Source organism: Hylobates moloch, unplaced genomic scaffold, assembly GCF_009828535.3.
Source record: "Hylobates moloch isolate HMO894 unplaced genomic scaffold, HMol_V3 SCAFFOLD_5, whole genome shotgun sequence".
NCBI lineage: Eukaryota > Metazoa > Chordata > Mammalia > Primates > Hylobatidae > Hylobates > Hylobates moloch.
The window spans coordinates 67,482,817-67,507,940 of NW_026652280.1; the positions used below are offsets into that span (position 1 = coordinate 67,482,817).

Genomic DNA, 25,124 nt, shown 5'->3' on the forward strand with positions numbered 1-25,124 from the left:
TGTGGCACCTCCCCCAACCCTTGTTCCCATGTTCACCACGTGGTGCCTGTTCCCTGTCACCTTAAACCGTGATTGGAAGCTCCCTGAGGCCCTCACCAGAAGCAGATGCTGGAGCCAGGCTGGCGTAGCCTGCAGAACCATCAGCCAATTAAACCTCTTATCTTTATAAATTACCCAGCCTCAGGTATTTCTTTATGGTGACACAAAAATGGCTGAACACAGGTGACCTACAGTTTATTGTGAATAATCCCACACTGATAATTATTAGGTTGGTGCAAAAGCAATTGTGGTTTTTGCCATTAAAAGTAATGTAAAAAGGGTGGGGCACAGTGGCTCACGCCTGTAATCCCAGCACTTTGGGAGGCTGAGGGGGGTGGATCACCTGAGGTCAGGAGTTTGAGACCAGCCTGGCCAACATGGAGAAACCCCGTCTCTACTAAAAATACAAAAAATTAGCCAGGCATGGTGGCACGTGCCTGTAATCCCAGCTACTCAGGAGGCTGAGGCAGGAGAATCACTTGAACCCAGGGGGGCGGAGGATGCAGTGAGCCAATATCATGACACTGCACTCCAGTCTGGGCGACAAGAGTGAAACTCGATTTCAAAAAAAAAAGTAATGTAAAAAGTAATAAAAATAGCACTTTTAAGTCAACCTTAACTCTCAGATTCATAAAGCTGGGAATAATATTAAAGCTTATTTAAATTCAACTCCTTAATTTTATAGACAAGGCCTCTAAGGCCCAGGAAGACTGAGCCTATTTTGTGCAAGGTCACTAAACAAATCATTGCGTCGAGGCATAGAAGCCACATTGTTCTATCTCTTCATTGGTAAAGTATGCCTGACAATAATTTTACACAGGAATAATACTTAAAATGTTTATTTCATAAGCACTGTTATTTGCTGCTATGGAACCTTCTGTAAATCCATGGTTCTATTTTTGCTTTCCATGTAAACATATGCTTATTTTGTATGTAAAGATGAGCTTAGAGTTGGGCTGGAAAGCCAGACTTCCTTCCAGACAGCAGGAGGAAATGGGAACTGGCATCCTCTATTTCAAATCTCTACTTCTGTTTTGACAGGTAATAATGTTGCCAGATGACAGGGGTTCCAGCCAGGTCCAGTTGTCACTGTAGAGAAAGCCAATCACTGAGACGATGAGTATTGCTGGGGAAGAAAGGCTTTAACGCAGGTGATGTCAGCTGGGACATGGGAGACCAGTCTCAAATCTGTCTCCCTAACTAACTAAAGTTAGGGGTTTATATAGCAGGGGGTTAGTGAGAGGTAAAGAAGAGGAATTGGTCAACAGGCAGCAGGTGCATCTCATGACTGGATGCCATCATCTGAAAAGTTTCAGTTCCCTGATACTCTCTGGGAGGCCTGATGGTTGGTTTCCTGAGAAAGAAACTCAGACAAAACAAATGTAAGTTCCTCAGGCTTCAGTTCTATGGGAAAATCAAGCCGGTTCAGCAACTCTGTAGGTAGAGAAATCAGCAACGGTGAATTATGATAAGAGCAAACATGGTGAGATGTAGAATGTTCTCAATTAACCCGCTAATTTCTCTTAAATTTTTTGGAAACACATGCTGCTGACCAGGAAAGGTAGAGAACTTTGATTAGTTTTCCTTACATAACAACGTATTTTCCCTGAGCAACAAGCTTAGAATCCCAGGATAATTTTTGAAAGTTTAGCAGTTATGTTTTAAGAGAAAAAGAGTTCAAATGTTCAATTTCAAGGCAATATGCCAAAAGGTTGCAAACATGTAGCAAACATGCCAAAAGGTTGTATAAGGGAATTCTGCCTCCCCTGATGAAAGAAGATTCTTAGAACCACCTGGAGGCTGTTTTAAATTATACACACACCCATCACCCTGGTGCTGACCATTCCGTAATAGATTCTATTTTATCCCAGTGGGGAAGGGTGCCATCCCAAAAGCCACCACAAGGGGGCACCCTCCAGGACATCGCGGCTCTCCCTGGGCAGGAGCTGTCTCCTCAACCCTGCCAGCCCCAGAGCCCCACCTGCTTTTTTTTTTTTTTTACAAATGCCATTTAATTTCTTGAAATGAGAATCACTACTTGTGGTTGTCACTCCCCTAACCATATATTTAAAAAAACTGATATACTTCTCTAATGGTAATACAAAAAAGAAATAATAAGAAAGCAACTTATAACAAAATAATACCTATTTCAATATATAAAGCTTAGGTACAGATATACTTACAAAATATATAATAAAGTAGTCAGATGCTCTACATAGAAGCAACTGCTAAAACACGGACAAATACAGGTGGGTTCTACTCATGACTCCAATCCCTTGAGTGGCACTGCCTCAATGAAATGATCAAAGATAAAAAATGCATTGAAAATCTCCAAATAAAATGCAGTCTTTATTTTATTTTTATTTTTTTTGTTTTGTTTTGAGACAGAGTCTCCCTCTCTCACCCAGTGCAGTGGTGCGATCTCAGCTCACTGCAACCTCCACCTCCTGGGTTCAAGTGATTCTCCGCCTCACCTTCCCAAGTAGCTGGAATTATAGGCGTGTGCCACCACGTCCGGCTAATTTGTTGTATTTTCAGTAGAGATGGGGCTTCGCTATTTCGGGCAGGCTGGTCTCAAACTCCTGACCTCAAATGATCCGCTGCCCTCAGCCTCCCAAAGGCTGGGATTATAGGTGTGAGCCACTGTGCCCAGCCCAGTCTTGAATCATTGTGGTTTCATTCCTAAAAAAAAATTCAGTTGATATTAAAACAACCCTAAAAACATACTGCTTTAGTATACATATATCAAAACAACATGGTGCACTCTGTCAATGTAATTATGATTTGTCAATTAATAGTTATATTAATTTTTAAAAAATGTTTTAAAAGCTTAAAAAATACTGCTTTATATGTAAAAGTATTGTGTTTATGTGTAAAACATGTACCTCTAGCCCTAGATAATGATAAACAGATTTTTTTACCCACGTGAATGTTTCAGGGGACACTTGGAATTCCTGTAGTAGGAGAGATGACTCTTTTTTTTTTTTTCTTTTTCTGAGATGGAGTCTCACTCCATCGCCCAGGCTGAAGTGCAGTGGTGAGATCTCAGCTCACTGCAACCTCTGCCTCCTGGGTTCAAGCGATTCTCTCACCTCAGCCTCCCGAGTAGCTGGGATTACAGGCACATGCCACCATGCCCGGCTAATTTTTGTATTTTTAGTAGAGACAGAGTTTCATCATGTTGGCCAGGCTGGTCTCAAACTCCTGGACTCAAGTGATCCACCACCTCAACCACCCAAAATGCTAGGATTACAAGTGTGAGCCACCTCATCCCACCTGGGACGACCCTTCTCTGGGCACACTGCAAGATATCTAACCACCCTGACTACTCCCCTGCCCTCACTTAAATGCCAGTAGTGCCCTCCAATCCAGTTGTCGTGACAACAGAAAACACCCCAGTATACGTCTAGAATGCTCCCTGTGGCTGCTTCCATCCCCATGAAGAACCACTGGTCAGGAAGGAAAGGGCCTCCTTACACCTTCACCTCTCTACTTTCTCTGGTTCTCATGTCACAGGGGGACTCCCCTGTTCCCCCAGCAGACTCTAGAGCACGCCTTAGGTTGGGACTCTCTAGTGCAGGTTTAAGTGAGCAAATATCCATCATCCAGCATCTCACATGCATAGAGGTGGGTCATCTTGCACAGTATTGGAAGGAGTTTTGAACAGAAATAGGAAGAACGCAAATGACAAGCCATGTGACACTTGGACCTGTGTAGAAACACTAACACATGTGCCTATGGTCCCAGCTACTTGGCAAGCTGAGGTGGGAGGATCACTGGAGCCTCACTTGGTTTTTTTGGTAGAGACAGGATTTTGCCATGTTGCCCAGGCTGATCTCACTGATCTGCAGTGAGCTATGATTGCACACTCCGCTCCAGCCTGGGTGACCAAGCAAATCCTTGTCTTTTTTAAAAAAAAAAAAAAAAAAAAAAAAAAAAAAGAAGGAAGAGAGAAAAAAGAAACACTAACAGTGTTTTTCTTTTTCTTTTTCTTTTTTTTTTTGAGACGGAGTCTTGCTCTGTCGCCCAGGCTGGAGTGCAGTGGCTCAATCTCGGCTCACTGCAAGCTCCGCCTCCCGGGTTCACGCCATTCTCCTGCCTCAGCCTCTCCGAGTAGCTGGGACTACAGGCGCCCGCCACCACGCCCGGCTAATTTTTTTGTGTTTTTAGTAGAGACGGAGTTTCACCGTGGTCTTGATCTCCCGACCTCGTGATCCGCCCGCCTCGGCCTCCCAAAGTGCTGGGATTACAAGCGTGAGCCACCGCGCCCGGCCCTAACAGTGTTTTTCAATGGGAAGTAAGATAATTACTTGCATCAAAAGTATTTGTTAAAAATACAGCCTTCCGGCCGGGTGTAGTGGCTCACACCTGTAATCCCAGCACTTTGGGACTCTGAGGCGGGCAGATCATTTGAGGTCAGGAGTTTGAGACCAGCCTGCCCAACATGGCGAAACCCTGTCTCTACTGAAAATACAAAAAGTTAGCTGGGCGTGGTGGCGGGTACCTGTAATCTCAGCTACTCAGGAGGCTGAGGCAGAAGAGTCGCTTGAGTCCAGGAGGCGGAGGTTGCAGTGAGCCAAGATCACGCCACTGCACTTTAGCCTGGGCAACAGAACAAGATTCCACCTCAAAATGATAATAATAGTAATAATAACAATAAAAATATACAGCTTTCTGGGCTCATATCTCTTAAATCAGATCCCTGGGGATGTGGTCAGATAATTTGCATTTTTAACAGTCTCACCAGGAGATTTTAAAGTCCTCAAGGTTTAAGAGCCTCTTAAGTTATTGTCATTGTCACCACCAACACCATGCACCGCTGCCAATGTGGCCATGAAGCCTTTTTCAGGTCCCATGTGGCATTTTGGCAATCACCCCTGCAAAGAGAGCTGGGAGGTCCCCACAGACCCCAGTGTTGGGTGCAGACTCCGGTTTCAACATTTGGCGGGTGGTGGGGAGGCGGGGGGATCAGGCATTATTAGGTTGTCTCTTTTTAAAGGTAACTTTCTTGCAGTGCCCAAAAAGCCACTCGCTCTGAAAAATTCCCACTTCTTTCCATTCTTTTCAAAGAGGATGATTTCATGATTTCTCATGACTTCAACCAGGAATGCTTTCATATTTTAAATGTGACTTTCTGTTAAAATAAAGAGAAAAACTGGAAGATACATATATGCCTGGGTTTGGACAATGTATTAAAGGTATAGAAATTCTGCATATAATTCTGCCTGGGAGTATAGAGTGAAGTATAGGCCTGAGTAAGTCACTTTTTTTTTTTTTTTGTCTATGAGTCAAACCAAGTAAAAAAAGAATTCATTTCTCTTTATATAACTGTATAGACACAGAATAGATTTCTAACTCTCTGAGTGAGAGTTTGGAATCTGAGTGAAAAATTTGGTTTGCTCATATTTTAAGAGTTTTGAAGATTATTTCACTGGTGTTAAATAATGATGATGATTTTGAAGGTTATTTCACTGGTGTTAAATGATGTTGATGACATTGATAATAATACCTTACCCAAGGCCACACAGACAGCAAATGACTTGGGCAGGATTTGAACCCAGGTTTACCTGGTGTCAAAGCCTCAGGTCTTGTCATCATACCACACCGTTCTTGGACAAAGAGGTTGTGAACACAGCCACACAAACATTACTCATCACACCACTGCTGCATGCAGCTCCCTAGGACAGTACTTGGGCCTCTGCAGAGGAATGAGATGATGGGGCCCTGGGCCTTGTGCCAGTATTTACAATCCAGGGTTGCAATGCAGGGAATCAGCCACAGTGAAGCAACCTGGAGATCTGCAAGCACAGGAAGGCACCACCACCCTTGACACGAGGCAGTGGAGGATGAAAAGCTACCAGGAGGAGCAGTCCATCCAGTGATGGCTGGAACATCACTCAGAAATCCACTCCTCATGGAGACCCAGCCACCACCAGAGAAGCCGCCTGCAGCAGAGAGAGTAAGAAATAACCTGGTTTCTTCCTTCTGGGTCCACTCCCATCTCCTGACAGCACCTCCACTGGCCAAACCCAATCAGCAAACCCAGCGGCCTGGAAACCCACGCTTCCACTCACATCAGAGTAGCAGAAGGGCAAGACTGGATCTGAGGGCACACAGATGAAAACAGGCACGCCCATGCTGGGTTTTGTTATTGCACAGAATAAGCACTTTACGGTTCCCTTAAATAGTAAATCCCCTATTACCTTTAGATTAATTTGATTTAACAGAAAAAGAATTTAAAATCAAGTATTTCCTTTCTTTGCTCCCTCCTTACCTTCCTTCCTTCCCTTCCCTTCCTTCCCTCCCTCCCTCCTTCCCTCCCTTCCTTCCTTCTTTCCTTCCTTCCCATTTTTTTGAGACAGGGTTTCACTCCCATCACCCAGGCTGGAGTGCAGTGGGGTGATCATGGCTCACTGCAACCTCCCCTCCTGGGCTTGAGGCCTCAGCCTCCTAAGTAGCTGGAACTACAGGTGTACACCACCATGCCCAGCTTATTTTTGTATTTTTGTTTTTTTTGGTAGAGACAGGATTTTGCCATGTTGCCCAGGCTGATCTCAAACTCCTGAGCTCAAGCTATCTGCCCACCTTGGCCTCCCAAAATGCTGGGATTACAGGCGTGAGCCACCATGCCTGGGTCACTTTTTCTTTTTTTGTTTTTTTTTTGAGTGACTTTAAAAAACATCTATTATGCAAGCAGATATCTCTTTATACCTGTAACTCACTGAATACTGAATACAAAGAAAGCATCATTGGCTGGGCTGGGTGGTGCATGCCTGTAGTCCCAGCTACTTGGGAGGCTGAGGTGGGAGGATGGCTTAAGCCCAGGAAGTTTGACCTCAGTCTGGGCAACATAGCAAGACCCCATCTCTTAAAAAAAAAGAAGAAACAAAAAAAAAAAAAGGGAAAGCACTGATTGAATACTTCCTTACAAAGAGCTAGTAGTCCCATTTGCCAGGCTAATAATAAGTAATAAGGAGGATAAATTTTATCTGACTCATTACCTGAAAGAAAGAGAAGCTGGCTGCAAATCCTATAGTCATCAAGCTACTGTCTTTGGAAGACTAACGTATTGAAACTTTTTTGGGGGGCCCTTTCTTTGAGTGTATATGGTATGAGAAGCTGGCAAGCTTGTGCTGAGAGTCCTGGCCATAATTCCTCGGAAATGTGAGGGTGTGGGAGGCTTCAGGGCCTCTGGAGGAAGTTCCAGGCAGAGGTCAGTTGTGCTCTGGCCCGACCTCAGACCCCCTCCCAAGGAAGGGGAGAGCTAGAGCGCCCTCTGGGGACAGCAGGCCCGGCGCGCGCGGTGGCCAACACCTCTCAAAGCCTTTCGAGGTATGCCGTCATCCACGCCCACCGTGGAGCCAACAGTGTCCTCCCAACGCTGGAGAAACGGCTAGGGCATTAGCCTCAAAGGAGATTAAGGAATTGGATTTCGTAGAGACTGGATTTCGTGCGTGCTGTCTCACATTCAGACGCATTCCCAGAAAAACGACTGAAAGACCACAACAGCAGCAGAGCAGGTGAGGTCTCAGTGGCCCCCCCAGAGCTCAGCCAGGGCGAGGCAGGACGACTTCCGGGCAGGGCTCTCCTGACTTACAGGATTACAAAAAAAGGGTTCATCCTGCATTTTTTGAAGCAGATGGCTAAGTAGGGTAAATCTGTGGTTAAGATCACAGACTTTGGAGTCGATTTTTTCCTTCTATTTTTGCGAGTCGGCCCCCTCTTCTCTGTCCCTGCTCCAACGGCCCCCTCACCGCGCATACTGCCACCTCACCGCGCATACTGCCACAGCCACTCGCAGCTCCCGTGGCCCACCTCCCTCTCCTCCAGGTTACTGCCCCCGGAGTCTTTCTGAGCACGTCAGATCATCTTGCTCAGAATACCCCGTGGCTACGGCCTTTAGGATAATGCCCAACGGCCTTGGTAGGATATTTGGTGCCACACACCCTCCAGTCTCCCCTCTAATCCCTAACCTACCTGCCTCCCCGCCTAGGGACCCTGTTCTCTGCAGGTTCTACTGTGTCCTGGGCCCTCAACTGAGAGACCAATCCGTCCTTCCAGGAAAATGCAAGCCTCCCCAGGCGGGGTTACGCTCCATTTTGTAATTATTACCTGACCCTCTGCCTCCTGCAACGCCAGGGCTAGAGGACAGGCTGACCCTTATTCCTATGGGCACTGGCCAACATCCAACGCCTGGAACATAAACTGCGCCCAATGGTATGTGAACTGGACTTTACAGTTTGCACGGTGTGTTCTGGTATTTGCTAAATCTTCACACACACTCAGGTGGTAGTACAGGTAGTTTTAATGATACAGGCGAGGGAACTGGGGCTCAGAAAGGTCTAGTGCCTTGCGCATGGGAGCCTCAAGTGGTAGAACCGGTGGCCGGGCTCCGGGATCTCTGAGCGGAAAGCCTGCAGGACCCGGAATCCTGAGGACCTGGGTTTAAACCCGCTCAGCTAGGGACTGGGTGAGGCATCGCAGGCAAGTGACTTCACCTCCCAGCGCCGGTGCCCTAGTCTTCACCGAAGACAGCAATTCCAATCCGGGACTGTGGTGAGGCTTAAATAAAACACTGCTCAGTAAGTGGCCAGCAGGCCTGGCTCGCAGCCGAAACTATAAGTGTGAGTTTCCTTTCTGATCTCCAGCTTGGCGAGGGCTCCTCCTGTTTGGGCAGCAGCTCCTCCTCTTCTGAGCCCCCGAGGCCACGGGGGTGCCAACTGTGGAGCGCCTGCCCTGCCGTTTTGACGCGAGAGCTGCGTCGGGTACCAGCGATCCTTAAAGGAGCTCGGGGACCAGGGGCACAGCTTGGAGAGGACAGCGGGGGAGGTGACGGGCCTCGGGAAGGCGGGCGGCGGATGGAGAGGCATGAGGGGGGCGTTGTCAGCCGCGGCACACGCCTTACCCAAGTGGCCGGCGCCGCCCCTTGCCCCCACTTCACCTCCGCCTCTTCCCTTCCTCCCTAGCTCCTGGCAGTGTCTCTAGGGCCTCAAAAAGCAAGGAGGGTCCCCGGGCGGCGAGGGCCCATGGACCCTGCCTGCGCCTGCTCCCAAGGGCGCGCAGGCCCCGCCCCCCCTGCCGGGCGCCCGCCCCCCGGAGAGCTCAAGCCCAGCCCCTTCCCTCGCCCCTCCCCCGCACGGCGCCTGCTGGCTGGAGGCGGGGCATGCGCACGGGCGGCGGGCGAGGGCGCTGGGCGGCGGGGAGGTGGGGCGCGCGCGTGCGGCTTCTCTCAGCCAGGAGCGGCGGGGGCGGGCGCGGGCAGCAGCGGGCTGGCGGTGGGCGGGGAGCGGGACGCGGGAGCCGGGCGCGCGCCGCCAGCGCCGCCGCGGCACCGGTGACCGCGAACCCGGAGCGCGGGGTCCGGGGATGAGAGCGGCCGGGAGCCGCCGCGCTGCTGAGCCGGGAGAACTCGATCCGCTGTGACCTCAGCGAGGGGCGAGCGCGGCGGCGGCGGCGAGCCCCGCGGGAATCTTCGGGGCCGGGGTGCGGGGGGCGGGGACGGCGGGAGCGCAGGGCGCAGCCCGGGCGGGGCTGGGACAGTGATGAGCGAGCGCGCGGGGAGGCTGCACGCCGCCGCCGCCGCCGCCGCCGTCCGGAGCATCTGCCGCCTGAGCTGCTGCCCGCGGACCCGGCCATGGAGACGCTGAACGGCCCCGCGGGCGGAGGTGCCCCGGACGCGAAGCTGCAGCCGCCCGGCCAGCACCACCGCCACCACCACCTCCACCCGGTGGCCGAGAGGCGGCGGCTGCACCGTGCGCCATCGCCCGCCAGACCCTTCCTCAAGGACCTGCACGCCCGGCCCGCCGCGCCCGGCCCGGCCGTTCCCTCCTCCGGCCGAGCCCCGGCGCCCGCCGCCCCGCGCTCGCCTAACCTCGGGGGCAAGGCGCCGCCCTCGCCGGGGTCCCTGGCCGCGCCCGGCCGCCTCTCCCGGCGCAGTGGCGGCGTCCCAGGCGCGAAGGACAAGCCCCCGCCGGGCGCCGGGGCCAGAGCGGCGGGCGGTGCCAAGGTTGCCCTGGGAAGCAGGAGGGCGGCGCGCGTGGCGCCCGCGGAGCCGCCCTCCCGGGCTGGGAAGCCTCCCGGAGCCGAGCCGCCGTCTGCCGCTGCCAAGGGCCGCAAAGCCAAGCGCGGCTCCCGGGCGCTACCTGCCCGCACCATCGGCCCTCCGACCCCGGCCGCCCGGATCCCTGCCGTGACCCTCGCGGTGACCTCAGTGGCCGGGTCCCCGGCCCGCTGCTCGCGCATCAGCCACACGGACAGCAGCTCCGACCTCTCTGACTGCCCCTCCGAACCCCTGTCCGACGAGCAGCGCCTGCTCCCTGCCGCCAGCAGCGACGCCGAATCCGGCACGGGCTCCAGCGACCGTGAACCCCCACGAGGAGCGCCGACGCCGAGCCCCGCAGCCCGGGGAGCGCCGCCGGGCAGCCCCGAGCCCCCAGCGCTCCTCGCCGCGCCCCTCGCCGCGGGCGCCTGTCCCGGGGGCCGGAGCATCCCGGGAGGGGTTTCCGGGGGTTTCGCGGGGCTCGGCGTGGCGGAGGATGTCCGGGGGCGCTCGCCGCCGGAGCGACCAGTCCCTGGGACCCCCAAGGAGCCCAGCCTGGGCGAGCAACCTCGGCTCGTGTCAGCGGCGGAGGAAGAGGAGCTGCTGCGGGAGATGGAGGAACTGCGCTCGGAGAACGACTATCTCAAGGTGAGCCGCGCCTCGGCCGCAGGTGTCCTGGGGCGCCGCCGGAGGGCCTGGCTGCGGCGCGGACCCGCCAACCCCTCCTTCCCGGGCCTGTCCAGCGCCTTCTCTCTCCTGCCCTCCACGGTCCTACCCCCGCATTGTCAGGCATTGGGAACTTAAGCCCAAATTTCTGGAAGGAGAAGCAAGACCTGTGGGTCCCCGCCAGTTCGCAACCCACTTCTCTTTTCTCGCGTTTAGAACTCTTGCGTCTCTTCGCTGATACTTTTACTTTTGTTGACTTGTTGGGGCAGAGGAGGCTGTAATCGTTTTGGGGACATCAGCCGACGCCCCCATCCCCTCTCAGAACGTGCCAGCCTCACCTGTAGGAACAGGTGATCCTTCGCCAGGGAGCTCTAGCCGGGCCACGTGCGGGCGTGGCGGTTCAGGACAATGCCACTGGGGGGCCCCGGCTACGGACCCGCTTGCCCCTTCTCCTGCAATTACAGAAAGAGCTGGGGGCCCTCAGGGTCTCCTGGGCTCCGACATCCCGGGTAGAGGGGGCCGCGCCGTTTTCGGTGAGCAAGCTGAAGCTCAGTAGAGGTCCTTGGAGTGTGGCCTGGGTTGAGGAGCAACGGTGTTGCACGGGCCAGTCTTTTGTAAGCATTCAGGAGCCGGCTTTCTGTGTCAGGAGAGGCCACGCCAGCACTTTCTAAGGAATCGCGGCGCCTGCTGCACTCTCTGAGTATTTTCCGGCAGGGCCTGCGGGCAGTGGCCTCTTAGTCGCCTTAGCACTGAGTGCTTAATCCGGCTCCATCTTTTCTCCACGGAGGGGGCCTGGCGTTGCAGACGGGGTTCCCGGGGTCAGGACGATCCAGGTGACTTGAGAGAAAATAAGGGGAGTTGTATTGATAGCAACTGTTTTATTTATTGTAATCTTCAGGTTAGTAAACAACTCCAGTGGCATAAATCTGTGTAATCTGTTAAGTCTTAATGAGCAGCCAACCAAACCCAGGGGTGTGGCCCTGCTTCTTCAGTGGGTTATGTGATTTGAGCTGTTTTCTCAGCAAATGGTGAGCTAACCAATACGGGCCCAGTTTTTGGCTAGTGGGATTGAGGATTGGGCTTTAAGGTGAATGGTGAAGTCTGCAGTTCACATGGAAATCAGAGCACATTAACTGCTGAGTGATCTCAAGCCTAAATTTCTTATGGAGCTGCTCCAACCAACTGAGCCTTGTAGTTATTTTACTTTGTGCAAGAAGTAACAGTGAGGCAGAGAAAGAGAGGTGATAAAAGAAAGATTGGGACTTAAAGCAAGATGTTTCAAATAGTATGTTTGCTTTTGTCACTTACTCTTAGGTAATAGACAACGGAGTGAAGTTCAAAGGCAACTATGTTGTGGGTGACTCCATCATGAAAGCAGCTCTTTTGTAAATCTTAAACAAATGTAAGCTCCCTGAGGGTGACCAAGATATAATCTTGTTGTTTTTGTATCCCTGGCTCTTAGCATAACCCCTGACTTACTTTCTGATTGAATGGTGTTTATCCAAATGACTGCTATGCAAGGGAAAATTGTATTTCTTTAAAGAAGTTTCTTATTACATCTTTGATCTTAAGGTAGGCTGTCCATCATTTTGAAGTTCATTCTTGGTGCAACTGGTTATTTGCTTTATTTTTTCCCAATGAATGAAATGTGTCTGAGCCTGGAGTCTGATACAGTATGTTTGATATTTCACTGGATCTTCCCAACAACATAGGGTGGTGGTGGTGGTATCATGATCATAACTACTATTTCACAGACGGAGATGGCTGAGAACCTAAAACAGAAATGACTTGGCCAAGGTCATAGAGTGGGTAAGTGGTGGCACCTGCGTTTCCCCAGAGCCTCTGCCCATTTTACTGCACTGGGATACAGCCCTATTTCCAGCGAGGCTGCTTTCCTCCGAGCACACTGCTTCTGAGTTTTTTTTCGTAGCTCAAAATGTTCCTTGTGGTGAGCTTTTCTAGGGGCCCTCTGTTTTCTTTTCAGGTGAGAGGGCCGTCATGCCCGTCTCTCCACTAGCCTGTGTACGAATGGTCACATAAATCCCACTGCCAGTGTTTCAGTTGTGGGGACTGTTCACTTGCCATTTACTGTGGAGAAGGTGTCACTTGCATCCGTTTACTCTGCCTGAGCCCACCTCCCCACCGTTCCTCCAACAGCGGGGAGAGAAGAGGGTTCTGAAGGAGGCTAGCAAACCAGATGATTGTGTGTATGCATGTGAGGTACTCGCTTGGCCACTCAGAAGCTTAAATGACAATAGTTCAATTCGGGAAAGAAACGCAAGGATCCTAATGGACTTTTCTACAGGTCATGGAGCCTGCCTACATGTGCAAAATTGGGCCCAGAGCTTCAGGGAACTCCTGGGGCAGAGGCAGTAGTCTGCCGTTGCAGTGGTGGTTAGCGTGTGCCCTTTATAAATCAAAACTGTTCTTTTTGTTGTTTTCAGGGGTACTTTTTTCTGTTTTTTTGTTTTTTGTTTTTTGTTTTTAAAGGGACGGTCTTGCTCCGTGGCCCAGGCTAGAGTGCAGTGGCATGATCGTAGCTCACTACAACCTTGAACCCGTGGGCTCAAGTGATCTTCCTGCCTCATCCTGATAAGTAGCTGGGACCACAGGTACACACCACCAAGCTGGGCTAATTTTTAAATTTTTTATAGAGACAGGGTCTGGCTATGTTGTCCAGGCTTGTCTTGAACTCCTGGCTTCAAGTGATCCTCCTTGCCCTCCCAAAGTGCTAGGATTACAAGTTTGAGCCTCTGTGCCTGGTAGGAGTAGTTTTTAAAGAGGGTAGATTAAAGTACATCCTTGACCTGCTGCTTTGTTAGGGAGCGCTGCACAGTACTAACTCTCAGGATTAGATATAGCATCCATCTGTTCCAATGTATCTGACAAGAGGCTCAGCCCACAAATTTTACGTTGCTATATTCTGGAGGATTCCAAGTAAATACTGTCATCATTGTTGTACAAGACTGTCACAGTTTCTGAACAAGAATGACCAAAGCCCAATTCAACAGAAAAATAAGTCCAGCAAAACCTTAGGAGGATGTCCTTTGGATCAGGACATTTAAGTGGAATTATCTTGGCTTTTAGCCAGGCTGCTATATTTTTTATTTTATTTTATTTTATTTTTATTTATTTATTTTTGAGACGGAGTCTTGCTCTGTCGCCCAGGCTGGAGTGCAGTGGCGTGATCTCGGCTCACTGCACCCTCTGCCTCCCAGGTTCAAGCAGTTCTCCTGCCTCAGCCTCCCGAGTAGCTGGGATTACAAGTGCCCGCCACCACGCCTGGCTAGTTTTTGAATTTTTACTAGAGACAGGGTTTCATCATGTTGGCCAGGCTGGTCTTGAACTCCTGACTTCAGGTGATCTGCCTGCCTCGGCTTCCCAAAGTGCTGGGATTACAGGCATGAGCCACCGCGCCCAGCCTGGCCTGTATTTTTTAAAATAGTCAGTGTCAACAGAGAAGCGGATACCTTGTGTTGTGCTGTAACAGAGCAAATTTGGTCGTCCCTGACCCTGCTTTCTGTTCCTTCCCCACCTTCATCAAATGGTGCCTGGGTGACTAGGTGAAAAATGCAAAATCAATCCAGGTAGCTGGCTTTTGTGTGAAAACACAGACAGAAAAGCACTCTCGTTGTCCTTTGACCTCTGATAAACTCAAATACATTTGGAATATTCAGAAATTCAGGTGAGCGCTTCAGTTATTCAAAGGCCTGGGCTTCTCGTAAAACCCAGGCACCTTCTTAATGCTGAGGACTTTGGTAAAGCGCTGGTGTGTTCCTTCCCTGCCAGGCTGCCAGGACTATGTTTTGCTCGAGTGCTCGGAGACAATCAGACAAGCTGGAGTGCTCGTCGTCAACATATTAATTATGTTCTCTGTTTCCACAGGCTTTTCAGGAGGATTTAATCAGTTGGCATTTATGAGCCTATTTTGAAAATGCTTTTAGCAGCCATAACCCCACACCTCCCCCACCCCCAAATAGTGTCCTCTTGCCATGCTGACCTCCTGCAGGGTGGGTGAGGACTGGGGTGGGAAGAGCTGTTTCTTTTTGCTTTGCTTTCTCAGTTATTTCATAGGAATTTTTTTTTGTTAAAAGAAAACAAGTTGGTGCTAGATACAAGGGCAGAGAAAATTGGCTTCTTGGAGAGGAATGATTTCCTAAGGGAGAGGTTGAGCTTTGGTTTTCTAGGCTGCAGTGTCTCACTGCTGATCCAAGCTTACCATCCTGCTTCTCACTGGAGTTAGCCTTTTGAGTTTCAGGCCCTGACCTGGTTTGTGACATTTGGCTGCCGGGCTGCCCAGATGCTGGGTGCTCAGTGTGGCCTGGGGGTGGAGGGGCACTTGGAGAGGAGCGCAAGCAGTGCTCTGCAGCTGAGGTGTCTCAGCGCCTCCTTGCTCCCCACCTCCTCCTTCTTTCTCTTTCAGAAGGGTTAACATGGACAGTATTCCCCATTCTTTCCTGACATTCGCTATCCATACCCACTCTATATTCAGCCAGTGAAAGAGTGGCTGTGATCATTTTCAGTGGCAGCTAATGTAAACGAGGGCTGCGGCCACCAGCTGCTGGCTGGACCATCACCTGGTAGACAGTGGGAGTGGCCCTGCACCTCCGTAGTTACAGCTGGGACTCTTGGAGAACATTTCCCTTGTCTGGAGGGAAATGAGGTGGATTATTCGTATGTTACAAAAGACGGTAGTTTCTGTCTGCCCAGAAGATAGAATTATTGCAGCAGTAGCCAGATGACTGCTTCTACCATCAAAACTGGGTCTATTTAAAGAGGAGGTGCTAAAATAGAGGTAATTACTGATTTTGGGTATTTAAAAGAGATTAAGATTTTCATATAGTTATTAACATGATTAAGAGTTTTCATCACTTATACTAAGAATCCATGGATTTGGTTTTTATTATATATTCATGGATAAAACTATCCTCTTAGAGATTTTTATCAAAACATGTAATTTTAATCTTGGTTTACTCTAGTGCACACCTGGTACCTCATTATTCCTCTAATTTGAGATACATGATAAGGCTTGATTTGTCAGCCACCGGCAAAGGGGAATAGTTGACTGGACTTCACAGTACTTCAAGATTTCGTTTTATATACAAAACTTAAAAAAGATATTTAATTAAAACTAGCTTTTCAATGAGATAATGATTTAATACTTAAGTATCCTCCAGACTTGATGTTAATTCAGTAGAAAACTATTAAGGACAGTTTTTTTTTCTGATTTCCATGTATAAAAAGACAACAGCGATTTTGCAGTTTTATGTACTATCTCTAAATTACACCTGCCAGAAACATCATATGCTCTGCTTGATTTAGTTTACTTAAATTTTTAGTTGGCAGATGTTGTTAAGGTTCTGCAATACAGTTTTCTAAATTGGAGCATGCCGTCAGAAAATTAATGTAATGTTAGTTTGAAAATCACTATCCGTCATGACCCTAATTCCAATAATCATAGTTTTTGTTTTTCAAATGGCTGCTGCCAGCTTACATGGTTTATAATTTGCTTCTCTTTAACTTCTTTTCACTGAACCTGAAAATTACTTTTTTCTAGGCTCTCTGGGAAGAGTTGAAACACTGGCCCTGGTCCTATTGCTGCAACAGACCAATAATGGTGGAAAGCCATTTATACTTTTAGAATCTGAGTTTCCTCATTTTAAAGATGGGAGTATTAGCCAGGCATGGTGGCACGTGCTTGTAATCCCAGCTACTCAGGAGGCTGAGGCAGGAAGATCACTTGAGCCCAGGAGCTCAAGGTGGCAGTGAGCCATGGCTGCACCACTGCGCTCCAGGTTGGGTCACAGAGTGAGACCCTGTCTCTTTAAAAAAAGGGGGGAAGGGGCACGAGCATCTTTGCTGCACATTGCAGTGTCTTCCTAAGAACCAGTTGCCCTAATGGATATGCTCGTGTCTTGTCACTTGTCGAGCTGTAAATGTTAGGCTGCTTTTATTGGTTTACACTGATGGTGGACTTGTAAAAGTACAATTGAAGGTCTATTATTGTTTCATTTGTCCAGGTTGAAGCAAATAATTTATAGTATTTACTCGAAAGAGTGTGTGATTGAAAGCAGGCAGGCCTGGGTTTGCAGTGTGACTTCAATTTACTAGATGTGAAGCTTTGGACACAGGTAACTAGCCTCGGTTTTGTTTTTTTTGTGTATAAACTGTGTAATGTGTTCCTGATAGGGTTAGTAATGAGGGTGAGGTGCTTAATAAACGAAGCCTGTTCTGTAAATTTAGATTAAATATGAATTGTAAGAGCAGTGATTTAAATACATGCAGTTATGGTGCATTGGGCCATTTTTATACTTCTGTGAAACACTAGACTGGGTAATTTATAAAGGAAAAAGGGTTTAATGGACTCACAGTTCCACATGGCTGAGGAGGCCTCACAATCATGGTGGAAGGCAAAGGAGGAGCAAGACACATATTACATGGAGGCATGTAAGAACATGTGCAGGGAAACTGCCCTTTATAAAACCGTCAGATCTCTTTTGAAACTTACTCACTGTCACAAGAGCAGCACAGGAGAAACCCGCCCCCATGATTCAGTTACCTCCCACTGGGTCCCTCCCATGACACGTGAGGATTATGGGAGCTACAGTTCAACATGAGATTTGAGTGGGGACACAGCCAAACCATATCATATGATCTCTCCCTAATTTTCTTTTTTCTCTTCTTTTTTTTTGAGATGGAGTCTCACTCTGTTGCCCAGGCTGGAGTGCAGTGGTGTGATTTCCGCTCACTGCAAGCTCCACCTCCCGGGTTCACGCCATTCTTCTGCCTCAGCCTCCCGAGTAGCTGGGACTACAGGTGCCCGCCACCACGCCTGGCTAATTTTTTTTATTTTTAGTAGAGACGGGGTTTCATCGTGTTAGCCAGGATGGTCTTGATCTCCTGACCTCGTGATCTGCCCGCCTCGGCCTCCCAAAGTGCTGGGATTACAGGCGTGAGCCACCGCACCCGGCCCCTAATTTTATTTTCAGTACAACTAATGTTGGTGATTATTTGTGCCAAAAAATACTGCTATTTACATCTGGCCTGCTCAATGATGTGGAGGTGTGGGTGCATCTGGCCCTTGAACAGTTTTCGTAGCCTGTAACATCTGTATGAAAATGCAGCATTTAACATTAGGGTGGATGTGGGCTGTCCTGTTGCAAAGTCTGAAAGCTGGAGACATTTTATACCTGGAAGCTGTATCTTGCATCTTAGGGCTATATTGCATTTTAAAAACTTTCGTCTTAGTTGCAGATAATCCCAGGCATTAATGACTTTGGCAGGCTTTCTGGAAAGAAAAGCAATCACAAACCATTCTTTCCATGAACAGAATGGCCGGAGTCAGTGTATATTTGTATGTATGGATATACATGTACATATACATATACATATATTGACTTAGTGTTGAACATTTAGTGATTATTGCTTGTATTGAACTGATTAGAATTAATGACTCAGTGAAACAATTACCTCTTTACTCAGAAACAAGCATTGTGATTAGGTTCTTTCTCAAAGTCTGATCCATTAGTTTCATGGATGGGGTGTGAATCAAACTTGACGTTGATTTTTGAAGATTCAGAACTAACTTCCCACTCTATCCAAAGAGTGACAACCACAAGGCTCATTTTAAAGCTTTCAGTCTGCAGTTGACCTCCTCTAGGAGTGGGTAGTGCAGGGGCACAGCTCCCATAGGGCGTCTTCAGAACCTCAGTAACAACTTCCTGTTTGTGGCAGGTTTGCGGAAGGTTGTCAAGCACTGTCCTCAAAGAGCTGTGTTCTCTGGTCCCCTGAAGAGCCCAAACCACCCATTCTGTTTATGTGCGTTCAGCTGATCAGCTCCTATGCTCAGTCCAATAACTTCCAGTTCCAGCAGATCTTCCCACAAGGACCAGGATTTACCAGAAGAGATTTCCATGGAGGAAAAAAGAAATGAAACTTGGTTAGAGTTCACAACATTTTCAGTGTTAAGACTGATCTTTCTTAAGACACGTTAGGACATCTTATACTTTTAATATTTTCATCATTGGTATAGAAATTCTGTAGGTACACTTAGGAGCCAAGAGGAAGAACATTTTATGCATTCGACTACTGGGAAGTTGGCGAAGCTTTCTTCTTTAACATCTGTTCTCCTTGGTAGCCTATTGAAACAGGCTCCAGTTGAGTCCTGGTCAAGTGAGTAGCTCATTCTCTTGATGGGATAGTGTATGCAGAGTGGAGAGAACCTACAGGCTGGATTGGGGGATGAGTTGCCATATCTATGCCCTTTCCAGTAGACCACTGTGTGCAGCTAAGGTTGACTGAAGCATCATCGTCACCCCATTTTGTGCCAACCCTTATTTTTCCGTAAGGATTCACATTTTTATTTGTTGTGTTTCTTGTACTTAATCTTACCTAGGATAAACACATCTTCAGGAGATTTCTTTTTGTTCATTTTTTTTTTTTTTTTTGTCTGAGGCTCGGATGTTGGGCACCTTGTTCTTTATTGTTAGTCAATCCCTGGTTTTAAGAATAAATACAGGATTAGCATGAGTGGTAAGAATCCAGGAACAAACTGAATAGCAGGATGAGAATGTACAATTAGGGTGTCTAAGTGCAGAAGAGATTTTTTTTTTCTTGAACCTTAATTGAATAAAGTAAATGGGAATAACTGAGTGCATGCTATTCTGGAGGCATCTGAAACTACCAATTATGAAACTAGTCAAGAAAATCCCTAGAATGTTTCCTTAATCTTCCTCCTTCCAAATTGTTCCTCCTTTAAATCTTGTGTAACACTTCAGAAGAGTGAATATCTCATACCTGCAGCTACATCTGTGGGTTTGGGAAGAAGCTTTCATCATTGGGCTGCAAGACTGGAACAAAGCGAGCATGCAGTTGTGTCTGATGTTAGTCGCCTTTCTGATTTGGTGTTTGTAAGTGTTCACTGGCACACCTGTGTATTCTTTCAGCAATATTTGTTGAGGACCTACCGTGTGCTCCTTGCTGCTCGGGATGCAGAGAGGAGCAAGACAGACAAGCTTGCTCCCCTCTGAAGCTTACCTTGTTAGTGTAGGTGACAGACAGTAAGTAGGAAAAAATACCAGTACTATTAGATGGCACTCAGAGGTGGGAAGAAAATAGAGCCAGCAAGAGACTAGAGACTCAGGGGCTGATGAGGGTGGCCAGGGGAGGCTCAGATTATATGATGTAATGAGCTCTGCAGAGATCTGGAGTGGGGAGTGTTTTCAGAAGTGGGAATAGCAGGTGAGGTCTTGAGGCCTGAAGAAGCAAAGGTGCGAGCAGTCTCAGACCCTGCGAGGCTAGTCGTGGGCAGGGAGGGTGTGTGGCCAGGAGGCTTGGAAAGAAGGAAGCCACTGGAGGGTTTGAGTAGGGAGTGAGGTGGTCTGATTTGCACATTAGAAGGATCACTCTGCTGGGTGGGGGACAGACTGTAGGAGGATTAGAGGGCCAGCTGAGCAGTGGGCACCTGTGTGTCTCCACTTACATCTGTGTGTGGCTCCCCTCCCCCAGGGATGGAGGCCTGGACCAGGGTGATCCATCCGGAAGGGGCACAGCTCTGGCTGAGGGCTTGGCTGCAGAATGGGAGGAGAGGGGGAGCCAGGAATGAGATGACTCCTTGGGTTCGCCTGTATTCAGGGTGCATTCCTGTGGACAGCAAAGAGTGGAGGGGTAGGAAAACCAGAATAGGTGAATGGGAAAAAACAGACCCAATGTGTATTTAAAATAATGGAAAATGGGCCAGGCGCTGTGGCTCATGCCTGTAATCCCAGCACTTTGGGAGGCCGAGGCGGGCGGATCACGAGGTCAGGAGATCGAGACTATCCTGGTCTAACTCAGTGAAACCCCGTCTCTACTAAAAATACAAAAAAAAAAAATTAGCTGGGCATGGTGGTGGGCGCCTGTGGTCCCAGCTACTTGGGAGGCTGAGGCAGGAGAATGGCGTGAACCCAGGAGGCAGAGCTTGCACTGAGTGGAGATCGCGCCACTGCACTCCAGCCTGGGCAAGAAAGCAAGACTCCATCTCCACAAAAAAAGAAAAATAATGGAAAATGTCTTATTTGTGGATAGCGTCGCTTAGTCAATGCTGACATGTGTCTTGTGGAACAGAATTTTTGGGACATTTGCAGGTATGTTATAGTTCCAGGGCAATTAGCACTTGTTATCCTACTGAAGTTTATGTTCTTTGAAGGCAGGGTCCGTATGATTCATCTTAGTACCTAGATTATGCCTTAGAGATAAAGGCTTAGGTCAATGTTTGGTTTGAATCCAAAGGTTCAATTATCTGCAGAGTTGATTTTATCTGATTGTGTAGGGAGATATTGGGAGTGGGATAAGTTCTGAGAGGCCACAATGAATAATCCAGTTTTTTAGCTTCTGGTTACATAAGATTTGAACAGATACTCGATTATATTATCTCATATGCAAATTTCCAGAGGTTTTGGTGCCTGTCATCCAGGCGTGGCCATGAGCTGATGCGTAAGCGTGCAGGTATTCAATATTTAGTATTGAGGAGCGGGTATGAAGGAGAGACACGCCATCCTTTTTTGATGTACTTGGCTCATAAATCTTCTCTGTCTGGTTTGCATAGGATGAGTTAGATGAACTCCGTGCTGAGATGGAAGAGATGAGAGACAGTTATTTAGAGGAAGATGTTTACCAGCTGCAGGAACTTCGGCGAGAACTGGACCGCGCTAATAAAAACTGCCGAATCCTGCAGTACCGTCTTCGGAAAGCCGAGCAGAAAAGCCTGAAAGTGGCTGAGACAGGTCAGGTCGATGGCGAGCTTATTCGAAGCCTGGAGCAGGACTTGAAGGTGAGTGAGAGGGGTGGTGCGTGCACCCCCCAAGGCTGCTGTGGACCGGCTGGCCACGTGCACATCGCCCTGGTGTTTTTTCCCTGCTTGTGTCTGTCTCTACAGATTGCAGCATAAACAGTCTTGGTTTGCTTTATGGCTTATAGAGCGTGTGTAGTTGTATGACTTTGACAGCCCAAGGTTTACATTTGTCATAATATGAACTTTAAAAAAATGATGATAATCTGCAATAACAAAGAATTAATACCTGCCAGTGGGTCTGACAATTGGATAGAAATTCTGCAGAAACTCTGAAAGATCTGAAATATTTTTTTAAAAAATCTATTGATTATCAGTGTAGTCAAAGGCCACTCTTAAAAGTTGACCATATCACTTAACATTTTTTTATCGTTATTTAGGTTTCTAGGATGTAGAAATCCTGACATTCCCATAACCCAAGCGAGACTTGTGTAGTGAGGATCTAACGCCAGGAGAAGTAATCACAAATTGTCTAAGGTGTCTTTGAGAACCACTGGGAGAAGTGGGAATAATGGGAAGAAATCCCAGACTTTAAGCCATTTTCTCTCCGTGGGCAGCGAGGCCCTCATGACCTGATTATCAAATCATTTATCTAGAGATGAATTATGCATACTATTCTCTTTATTGCCGGAGTACTTGTGAAATCTCATCTAGCCTTTCAGTGTGATAACAGGAAAAGAACCTTTGCAATTCTACCAAAGTTATAAACCACTAAAAAAATGTCATTCAGTGTCATAAAGGGTGATTTATATTTCTCTTACGAGGCCTCTTTCCTCATTTGCTTTTAGAAAGTAAACGTGTTTAACTGCTTTGCTCATTCAAGTGGTTTACCACACCAGAGCCACAGTACAACATTTAAAACTTGACTACATTGAACATCTTATGCATACAGAATTTTTTTTATTATTATTTTAGAGATAGGATCTTGCTCTGTCACCCAGGCTGGAGTGCAGAGGCACCATCATAGCTCACTGTTACCTCGAACTCCTGGGCTCAAGCGACCCTCCCATCTTCACCTCTCAAGTAGCTGGGACTATAGGCATGCACCACCATGCCTGGATTATTTTTTATTTTTATAATTTTTTTAGAGACAGGGTCTCACTGTGTTTCCCAGGCTGGTCTCAAACTCCTGAACTCAAGTGATTCTCCTTTATTTGCCTCCCAAAGTGCTGGGATTATAGGCAACTTACTTGTTTTGTTAGCAGGTAGGTTCAGTATTACTTTAGTGAATAGAAATGTTCATTTGTTTATGTCCTGAATGACATTTTGTTAGTGGTTTATAACTTTGGTAGAATTGCAAAGGTTCTTTTCCTGTTATCACACTGAAAGGCTAGATGAGATTTCACAAGTACTCCGGCAATAAACAAAATTATTTGAATTTCTCACTTAAAGCCCATGAGCCTGGGCAGAATTGGCATGGTTGGTGATCATCTGTGAGGGAGGAGGGTTATCCAAAGTGGGCTTTAAAAACAATTTATTTATTTTAAAGCCATTTAAATTTAGCAGTTGCGGGGGTTGTATACCAACTTGAGTGACACTGATGTTAGCACGTTCTGATAATGCACCACCATCAGACCAGCCAGAGTGGCCTTTTAGTCCAGATGTTGATTTCATTTTTAAATGAATCTCCTACTCCTTTTAAAAGTAAGTCAGTTATATATTGCCAGGGTCTTTGCTACGTGGTGTAATATCATATTACTTAATGATTTTGCCTCTGATGTTGTCTGATAGTACCCTTAGCACACAAAAAGCCTCATATCCTGATAATGATTTCTGTGGGTCGATGCAGGTAGCCAAAGATGTATCTGTCAGATTGCACCACGAACTTAAGACGGTGGAGGAAAAGCGCTCTAAAGCTGAGGATGAAAACGAAACTCTCCGACAGCAGATGATTGAAGTGGAAATATCCAAACAGGCCCTCCAGAATGAGCTGGAGAGACTGAAAGAGGTAATCCAGAACTGTGGGAGTCCTGCCCGCTTGGATTTTATAAGGAGGGGCTTGGAACTCCAAGTGCCCCCTTCTCATTGTGGTCGAAAGCTGAGGTTGGCAAACTGTGGCCTGTTTGTTTGGCTCAGAAGTTAGATTGTTTTTACATTTTTTTCCTAGCGTGGTAAACAAACAAGCAAACAAGCAAAACTCACAGGAAAGAAAGCCCCCAAAAGCAAAGAAGACTATGGATTCAATACTGTGTGATGCTTGCAAAGCCTGAAATATTTTCTATCTGGCCCTTTACAGAAAACGCTTATTGGGCCCTGGTCTAAAGCTAGTTTTTGTAATTACCACTCAGATGAGCTGACCATTAATTCCTTTGATGTGTCCAAGTGGAGCCTATTATTGCTAGAATATAGAATTAAGAAGTAGCTTTTTTCTCCAGAGTCTTCTCCAGTGAGCTGGAAAGTATGTTACAGTTGTCTGTTAAAGCTGTATAAACAGACAATGTATATAACACTACCTATGTAGCTAAAATGAGTTAAATATAGACATTTTTAAATTTTAGGGAGTGATTTTTCTAGCATAATCTGGAAAATGAATATATATTTTTTTCATTTGCATACAGCAATGCAAATCCTTTTTTGTTACTGACTTCCATTATAAGATTAAAGCTGAGTGTTTTCTTGGAAAATGTCCTGCGTGTGGTGAAATTAAAAGCCTTTGGCGAAGGCTTTAAGCTCACAGTGAATTCTGGCGTGTTACCTGCACCTGCCAACAGCCTTGCTTAGCGGCTCATTTTTCCTTTGGAACAGTTTCCTGATTCATACAGTTCTTCCCTATCCACGCCCCCTCCCATCCGCCGCACCTGGTTCTGGCCCGCATGGGCTCTCGGTGGAGTTGTGCATGTGCAGTGCAGACCCTGCTCTCAAGGCACCTCCAGTTCAATCAGGCGGACAGATAACAAAACAAACAAATCACAGCAAAGTAGCAGGCGTGCCCCTCTCTGCTTCTGCCCCCACCCCTCTGCTCACAGCTGCCTCGGCCTCCCTGCTCTTCCCATGCGTGCCCTCGCCAGAATGTTCTTTCTCCAGGCACTCACCTGTGGCTCATTCCCTTATCTCTTTCGGGTCCTTGCTGAGATTCACTCAGCCCCTCCCCTCAACACTCATGAAAGTTGTCGCCATCTCCACCCTGGCCAGCCCTGTTCACCTTCCCATCTGACATACGTGTTCTGGGACATTATTTGTCTGTTGTCACCATTCATCTGACAATGCTATGTGTTTTCTTTCTCTGTCTTTCATCCCTCCCCTCCTTTACCGGTGCCCCTTCGGATCACAAGCTCTGTGGGGCAGGGACAGGGGCTTTGTCTGTCTGGCTCACTGTGGGGCCCTCATGCCTGGAACAGTGCCTGGCAGATGCTGGGTGGAGAAGTGAATGAAGGGGGCAGAGCATAGAGCTGTGTGATCAGAGCATGCCTGGGAGATGAGGTGGCCTCCCAGAGGAAGAGGTTAGCTTCTGGGAGCTTGCTTTCATCACAGGTAACCCTCACCCCTTAACTTACACTTGTGTCTGCTCCCAGGACTCGAGGAATTTGTCTTCTAATTGAGGATCTACTTCCC

The 25,124-nt window shown here is 47.9% G+C and overlaps 1 protein-coding gene and 1 long non-coding RNA gene across 15 annotated transcripts in view; one reads left to right on the top strand and one right to left on the bottom strand.

The window, feature by feature from the left end:
- Window positions 1-862: 862 nt before the first annotated feature.
- LOC116468738 (uncharacterized) lies at window positions 863-11,383 on the bottom strand. Its single transcript, XR_009213516.1, has 2 exons — window positions 11,083-11,383; window positions 863-2,721 (listed from the first exon to the last, which is right to left on the bottom strand). It is a non-coding gene; the product is annotated as an uncharacterized LOC116468738 (long non-coding RNA).
- The window catches only part of MTCL1 (microtubule crosslinking factor 1), a 126,913-nt gene continuing 111,156 nt past the window's right edge, over window positions 9,368-25,124 (top strand). For 3 of the 14 annotated variants that reach the window (XM_058438639.1, XM_058438641.1, XM_058438640.1), the window contains exons 1-3: window positions 9,547-10,726; window positions 21,330-21,554; window positions 23,362-23,520. In XM_058438639.1, coding sequence (XP_058294622.1) covers window positions 9,674-10,726; window positions 21,330-21,554; window positions 23,362-23,520 — 1,437 coding nt within the window. In that variant the 5' untranslated portion in view covers window positions 9,547-9,673. Of the gene's footprint in view, window positions 10,727-11,505; window positions 11,578-15,519; window positions 15,540-16,854; window positions 16,876-20,925; window positions 20,936-20,984; window positions 21,230-21,329; window positions 21,555-23,361; window positions 23,521-25,124 lie in introns of those variants that run through there. The other 11 variants (XM_032152790.2, XM_058438643.1, XM_058438644.1 and 8 more) reach the window with 11 other exon arrangements.